The sequence below is a fragment of the Panthera uncia genome (assembly GCF_023721935.1).
Source record: "Panthera uncia isolate 11264 chromosome D3 unlocalized genomic scaffold, Puncia_PCG_1.0 HiC_scaffold_8, whole genome shotgun sequence".
In the NCBI taxonomy this organism is placed as follows: Eukaryota; Metazoa; Chordata; class Mammalia; order Carnivora; family Felidae; genus Panthera; species Panthera uncia.
The window spans coordinates 39,008,212-39,016,659 of NW_026057586.1; the positions used below are offsets into that span (position 1 = coordinate 39,008,212).

The 8,448-nt window shown below is 34.7% G+C and overlaps 1 protein-coding gene across 3 annotated transcripts in view; it reads left to right on the forward strand.

Moving 5' to 3' along the window:
• Positions 1-8,448, forward strand: part of CCDC178 (coiled-coil domain containing 178) — a 436,068-nt gene that overhangs the window by 139,142 nt on the left and 288,478 nt on the right. For all 3 annotated transcript variants that reach the window (XM_049620227.1, XM_049620228.1, XM_049620229.1), the window contains one exon: positions 6,796-6,979. In XM_049620227.1, the coding sequence (XP_049476184.1) occupies positions 6,796-6,979 (184 nt within the window). The remainder of the gene's footprint in view (positions 1-6,795; positions 6,980-8,448) is intronic.

Genomic DNA, 8,448 nt, shown 5'->3' on the forward strand with positions numbered 1-8,448 from the left:
GCATGCTTTCCAATGAATATTCTTAAACTATTTTGCTTTTACTTTTTCAGCTATTGAAAGACAAAAAGCTGTATGCACCATTCAAAATTAACTACCAATGTTTTAGCCTACTTTAGACCTATTTGTAAGAAATTAAAATTTCACAAATAAATTACTCTTCCCATTTCTGTTCTCTCTCTCTCTCTCTCTCTCTCTCTCTCTCTCTCTCTCTCCAGAGGCAATCAAAACCCAAATTTGTCTGTGTTCAGTATGTGTAAGAACTTGGATTATCAATTTTTAGACCTCCGTATTCCCAACAGTCTTTTCTTCCATATCATATCAACCACCTTCTCTTACAATTTTACCCCTACATCTTCTCATTTCCAATAAGAGTCACCTCCTGGTTTCAGTTTTAAGAATCTACTCTCTCACAGCTGACACCTCTCTTTCCAGCTTACTTACCGAGTACCCTCACTCCATTATTTGACACTTTAAGATGATCAGTCTGTTATCCCTACTAGATGTGTATATCCTACCTTCCTACCTAGTTATATCTGACTAAAAATAACCCTTCATTTAAATCACCTTCAAGTTTTATTTCTGTGACTTGAAAAGCCCTATCATTGAACTGAAGCAGGATCCAAACAGCGGCATGTGGCTACAGTAAGACACAGCTGAGATTAATTAATCTCACCATGGATGGATCCTGTTTTGGTGGGCCCTAAATGTTATAGAATGTGAGATCGCTTTCTGAAAAAAAATATAAGCTTATGAATACCGAATTCCCACAACCAATTCAATGCCACTTGACAAAGGGTAAATTATATTAGAAAAAGAAAATAATAAATTTTGGTTAGAATATATTATTTTCACAAACTTTATTCAAAAATGTACAACCATGTGAAATGCCGTTACACACTCAAAGGACTTCACAAGGGGTTGGGGTCAGTTAGAGACCCTCATATTTAAGCTTCATTAGCACCGCAATAAATTTGCTGCCGAGTAGAACTTAAAGTATGTGACTATGAATCTCAAGTGACATTCAGCACTACCAAAAAATTTTTAGAGTGTCCAGTTTTCCTGACCCCTATTTCACATCTTCTCATGCTCTTCACTCCTAATACCCACATCACCCTCATTTTATTTATTTATTTATTTATTTATTTATTTATTCATTCATTCATTCATTCATTCTTTCAAGTTTTTATTTAAATTCTAGCTAGTTAACATACAGTGTAATATTGGTTTCAGGAGTAGAATCTAATGATTCATCACTAACTACAACACCCAGAGTTTATCAGTAGTGCCCTCCTTATTCTCATTTTAACACTAATAATCTTTTCAAAACTTAATAGAGAATACAGATGCAGTCAAATGAGAATTAACCTCTTTTTCTTGCCAGCCTATTTGCATCTGTCTTTACATACTCTATATTCTCCTGTATTAAATCTAATAATGGAAGCAGCCCTTACAGTGGAGTTCCCATCACCCACACACTTTCCAGGAGGATGCCATTCCCTTTTACATACTCGGGCTTTGTAGCTACAGTTATTTCCTCTTTCCTGTGAACTATTATTACTTCTCTCTAATAGCATACGAACATTACATAATATTGCTCATCTTAGGAAAGAAGCAAACTCAAGATAAAATAGAGCTCTAAATCCCAGCTCTACCCTTCTGTTCTTTATAGCAAATCTTAATTAAAGTGAACATTCCTGTTCCCATAAACTCACATTCTGTTTTCTATTCAATCCATTCAAATAAGAAATTTCTCAAAGGACCCTATTCTAGATCTAAAGTCATATTTTAAAGTTAATTTAAAGGTACTTTCATGTTTTATTTAGTTTTTTAAAAATTATATGTACTTAAAGTTTACCTCATGATGATTTGATATACATAGTGAAATGATTACTAGAGTCAAGCTAATTAGCATACCATCTTCTCACATAGTTAACGTGTGTGTTTGTGTGTGTGTGTGTAATGAGAGCACCTGAAATCTGCTCTTTTATCAAACTCCAAGTGTTTGATACCATAATTTATGTAGTCATCATCTCATACATTAGATCTCTAAATTTATCAACCATTTATTGAGTTTTGCTTGATAATATATCTGATGGCATTTGGGTATCATTTCATGTAGGTAATCTGTTTTTTCTCTTGGAAAACTTATGAATTTTCTCTTCCCATTTCAGAGTACTGTAACTTTACAATTCCATGTCTGGGGGTGTGTGTACTTCTCTGCGTTTAATATATCTAGTTTAACATTATGTAAGACTTTTCATTTTAGTGACCCATGTTGGCTTTTAGTACTGGAAATTTTTCAGATATAATTTTGTTATATATACTTCCTTTCTATTTTTTTGTTTATTTATTTTTGAGAGAGCGTGCATGAATAGGGTAGAGGAAGGGAGAGAGAGGGACAGAGGATTTGAAGCGGGCTCTGCACTGACAGCAGAGAGCCTGATGCGGGGCTCAAACTCACAAACTGTGGGATCATGACCCAAGCTGAAGTCAGACGCTCAACTGACCCAGCCACCCAGGCTCCCCTTCCTCTCTATTTTTAAAAAAATTTTTCAGCTTTATTGAAACATGTTTGACATAATTCTATATATTTGAGGTGTAAAATGTGATGATTTGATACATATGTACTTTGTGATGTAATTACCACCCATCAATCATTTTCTGTAATTACTGTGTTATTCTCTTGTGGTGAATATGATTAAGGTCTATACACTTAGCACATTTCAAGTAAGCAACACAATATTATTAACTGTAGTTGCCATATTATACACCAGGTCCTCAGAGATTATTTATCTTACAACTGAAGGCTTACACCTTGACCACTGTCCTTCCCATTTCCATCACCACTCAGCCCTTGTTAAACATCATTCCACTGTTTTTATGAATTCATTTTTGTTGTTAATGATTTCAGATTCCACATATAAGTGAGATTACATAGCATTTATCTTTCTCTGTCTGGCTTGTATCACTGGACATAACTGTCCTGTAAGTTTCATCCATCTTGTTGCAAATGACGGGATTCATTCATTGTTCCTTGTAACTGAATAGTATCCCGTATATATGTGGAATTTTCTTTATTTATCCATTGATAGTTTGTTTCCATATACTGGCTATTATGAATCATGCTGCAATGAACATAGGAGTGCAGATATCTCTTCAAGAAATTGATTTTGTGATTTTGTTTCTTCAGCTATATATGTAGAAGTGAATGTTGGATCAATATGGCAGTTTTGTTTTCAATTTTTTGGAGAACCCCTAGACTGTGACCCATAATGGGTATACCATTTTACATTCCCACCAACAGTATACAAGAGTTCCCTTTCTCCACATCCTTGGAGCATTTTCTGTCTTTTTGATAAAAGCCATCCTAACTGATGGGAGGTGGTATCTCATTGCGTTTTTGAATTGCATTTCCTTGGAGATAGTGATGTTGAGCATCTTTTTCACGTAGTTGCCATTTTTATGTCTTTGGGAAAAATGTCTATTCAGGTCCTTTGCCCATTCTTTAGTTGAGTATTTTAGATTTTACCTACTGAGCTATATAATTTCCTTATATATTTGGGATATTAATGTCTTACCACATATGGTTTGAAATATATTTTCTTTCATTAAGTAGGTTGCCTTTTCAATTTGTTGATTTTTTTTTTCTGTGCAGTAGGTTTTTAGTTCGATGTTATCCCACTTGTTGATTTTTTACTTTGTTTCCTGTGCTTTTGGTGTCAAAAGGCAAAACATAATTGCCAAGACAAATGTCAAGGAGACTTTTCACTGTGTTTCTTCTGGGAGTTTTATAGTTTTAGCTTTTGCATTTAATTCCTTAATCCTTTTCAATTTAATTTTTGTCAGTGGTATAAGATAAGGGTCCAGTTTCATTCTTTTGCATGTAGCTACCCAGTTTTCCCAACACCATTTACTGAAGAGATGATTCTTTCTCCATTGTGTGTTGTTGGCATCCTTGTCAAAGTTTTTTTTTTTTTTTTTTTTTTTTTTCTGGGTTCTTCATTGTGTTCTACTGGTTTGTGTGTCTGTTTGTCATGCCAGTACCATACTGCTTTGATTACTATAGTTTGTAATACTATTTGAAATAAGGAAGGGTGATACCTCCAGCTTTGTTCTTCTTTTCTCAAGATTGCTTTGGATTTTTGGGGTATTTTGTGGCTCTATACAAATATTAGGATTTTTTTTCTGTCTCTGTGAAAAATGCCTCTGGAATTTTCATAGAGATTGCATTGAATCTCTAGATTGCTTTGGGCAGCATAGACATTTTAACATTATTAATTATACCAATCCATGAACACAGGATATCCTTCCATAGCTTTGCCTTCCTGAATCTCTTTCATCAATGTTTTATGTTCAGTGTCAGTGTATGGATCTTTCTTTCACATCCTTGATTAAATTTATTCCTACATATTTTATTATTTTTGATGCTGTTGTAAATGAGATTGTTTTAATTTTTTTATATAGTTCATTGTTAGTATATAGAAAGGCAGCAGATATTTGTATATAGATTTTGTTTTCTGCAGCTTTACTGAATTTATGTATTAGTTCTAATAGTTTTTTTTTTTTTGATGGAGGTTTTAAGGTTCTTTCTTTTTTTTTTTAATTTTAACGTTTATTTATTTTTGAGACAGAGAGAGACAGAGCATGAATGGGAGAGGGGCAGAGAGAGGGAGACACAGAATCTGAAACAGGCTCCAGGCTCTGAGCCGTCAGCACAGAGCCCGACGCGGAGCTTGAACTCACAGACCGCGAGATCATGACCTGAGCCGAAGCTGGCCGCTCAACCGACTGAGCCACCCAGGCGCCCCTAAGGTTCTTTCTATATAAGATCATGTCATCTGCAATCAGGAAATTTTAGCTATTCCTTTCTGATTTGGATACCTTTTACTTCTTTTTCTTGCCTAAATACTCTGAGACTTCTAGTACTATGTTGAATAGATATGGTTAAGAGTGGGCACCTTTGGCTTTTTTCTCATGTTAGAAGAAAAATCTTCAGCTTTTTATAGAGTATGATGTTAACTGTGGACTTGTTATTCATACACGGCCTTTATTATGTTAAAGTACACTCCCTCTATATACAATTTTTGAGAGTTTTTATCATGAATTGATGTTGAATTTTGTCAAATACTTTTTCTGCATCTATTGAGATTATCACATTTTTATCCTTGATTCTACTAAAGTGGTGTATCACATTTATTGATTTATGTATTTGAACCTAATTTGTTGTTGAATTCAGATTGATAGGATTTTGTTGAAGATCTATATTTTGTTGCATCTATATTGATCAGGGATATTGGTCTATAATTTTCTTTTCTTATAATGTCTTCATCTGGCTTTGGTATCAAGGTAATACTGGTCTCTTAAATTGAGTTTGGAAGCTTTCCATCCTCTTCAGTTTTTTAGAAGAGTTTGAGAACAATTGGCATTAATTATTCTTTAAATGTTTGGTAGAACTCATCAATAAAGCTATCAGGTTGAGTGTTTTTTTAATTAGGAGTTTTTGATTACTGGTTCAGTTTTCCTATTCATTATTGGCCTGTTCAGATTGTCTAATTTTTCATGATTCAGTCTTGGTAGATTGTGTGTTTCTAGGAATGTATTTCTTCTAGGGTATCCAATTTGTTGGCATATAATTATTCCTAGTAGTTTGTATTTCTAAGTTGTCAGTTGTAATGTGGCCCTTTTTATTTCTGATTTTATTTATGTGAGTTTTCTCTTTCTTTTTTTCGTGTAAAGTTTTGTCAGCTTTGTTTACATATGTTTTAAAAACCATGCTTTTTTGTTGTTGATCTCTTCTATAGTTTTTGGTTTAATGCAATTGTTTCAGTTCTGATTGTTGTTATTGCTTCTCTTCTCCTAACTCTGGGCTTAGTTTGTTCTTATTTTTCTAGGTCTTTGAGATGTAAAGTTATGTGGTTTGAAATCTTTCCTTTTTCTTAATGGAGGCATTCGTTATTATCAACTTCCCTTTAGAACTGCTTTTTGTATGTTGTGTTTCTATTTTCATTCATTTCTTTTTTAAAAAAAATTTCTTCTTTTCCTACTGGTTGAGTTCTCAGTCTCTTGTCTTTTCTTCCCAATCATAGTTCGTACCTTTCTATAAACCTATAGACTTCAATAGTAAGTTGGTGCTTTCACAAACAAGTACAACTCAAAAACCCCTGCTGTGATGCAGTGGACCTTGCCCAGGTAGCACATCTGGTGGAATACCTTTGGCTAGTTTCTTAGTTACCTCACTTGTGAATGTATGCTTTTTACATTGTATGCCTCAGTGTGTGTATCTGAAAAAGTTGGTATCCAATCTTAAAATGATATTAATGTCTTCACTCTTTTCTTCTATTGACTCTTTTCCTTAGCTGGGGGTTTTCTTTTTGAATGCTTTTAGTTTTTGGTTTTCTTTTGTTTCTCTTTTTCATGGACTGGATTTTTCTCATACTTGATTATTATTAGTACTAATTTATATAAGATTAGAAAGAATGGATTGTTTTAGAAGGAAGGGATGAATGTTCTGAAAACTGAGCATTTGAGGTACCTGCCTTTCTTATTGATACACTTATCCTTCTGAGATTGAGCACAGCCTGACAATTAAGAGCAGCCAACAGGAAAAGCAGGAAAATAAATGGAATTTTGGGTCATATTTTTTATATTCAAGATTTAGTTAAGTATCTGGTTATTTTATATTTTAGGCAACATAAAATATGACTTTGTTGCTTTTTTACTACTATTAAATATATTTGCCTCAATATATACCTTCTTGGAATAATCTTGTCAATCCTTTTGCTTTGTTTTTTATAGTATAAGAAAAAAATCAGAGTTTGAGTCTGAAATCCAATCTTTGATGAAACTAAGGGGAAAAAATGATGAATTTATTAAGCAACTCTACAGGCAAGCTTATCACCTTGGTGCTATTTTCCACCTAACCAAATTTAAAACAGAGGAATTAGAGGACAAAATAGCAGAAGTGAGAAGAAAATTCAAGGTTTGTATCTTTGTGTTCTTCTAAGTTGTAAAAAAAAAGGGGGGGTGATTAACCTGAATTTTATTGATTTATTGATGATAATTTGATTTTAATTTAAACTATACTAGTCTTTTAAAACAAATTCCTCCTTCTGGTAAATCTGAATAAAATCATTTGTCTTCAGAGGCCCAGAATAAATAGAAGAGAAATGAGGCTCAGTGTAGCTAACCAACACTTACGTCTGCTTTTTGCTCTTACTGACTTTAAACTACCTTGGTCACCAGAATAGTGGTGCTTGGTTTAAACTCATCCTGTATATATACTGTATAAGAGTTCTTGCCTATGGTTGGAAGAAGGGATGCTGGGAAGTGCCCTTGCACCCTGCGTAATATAAGAAAAGGGAGGCCTGCAAGTTACTGAATTCCTGGGTACCACATAATTAGTAGACCACAGTGCTGTGGAAAGAACTGCTCATAGGCCTCAAACCTATTCCTAAGTGAGAAATATGATACATAGCCACTCCATGCCATTTGGCATAGACACTGGCAAAGGCTACTCATTTTGCCACGTGTAAGGGGCCACTTTATGTTTGTTTGTTTAGTTATTTATTTATTTATTTTTAATTTAATTTGTTATCCAGTTGGCTAACATACAGTGTATACCCTGTGCTCTTGGTTTGGGGGCTAGATTACCGTGATTCATCGCTTACATACAACACCTAGTGCTCATCCCACCAAGTGCCCTTCCCCAATTTTCCCCTCTCTGCCCCCCACCATCAACCCTCAGTTTGGTCTCTGTATTTAAGAGTCTCTTATGGGGGCGCCTGGGTGGCTCAGTCAGTTGAGTGTCCGACTTCAGCTCAGGTCATGATCTCACAGTTTGTGGGTTTGAGCCCTGTGTTGAGCTCTGTGCTGACAGCTCAGAGCCTGGAGCCTGCTTCGGATTCTGTGTCTCCCTCTCTCTCTGCCCCTCCCCCACTCACGCTCTCTCTCTGTCTCAAAAATAAATAAAAACATTAAAAAAAAAAAAAAAGAAAGAAATCCTGCCACTTGCAGCAACATGGATGGAACTGGAGGGTATTATGCTAAGTGAAATATGTTTGTTTTGTTTATTTTTATTAAGTTGTTTTATTTTTTATTTTTAAAATTTACATCCAAATTAGCATATAGAGCAACAGTGATTTCAGGAGTAGATACTTAGTGCCGCTTACCCGTTTAGTCCATCCCCCTCCTACACCCCCTCCCGTAACTCTCAGTTTGTTCTCCATATTTATGAGTCTCTTCTGTTTTGTCCCCCTCCCTGTTTTTATATTATTTTTGCTTCCCTTCCCTTGTGTTCACCTGTTTTGTCTATTAAAGTCCTCATATGAGTAAGGTATATGATTTTTATCTTTCTCTGACTGACTAATTTCACTTAGCATAATACCCTCCAGTTCCATCCATGTAGTTGCAAATGGCAAGATTTCATTCTTTTTGATTGCCCAGTAATAC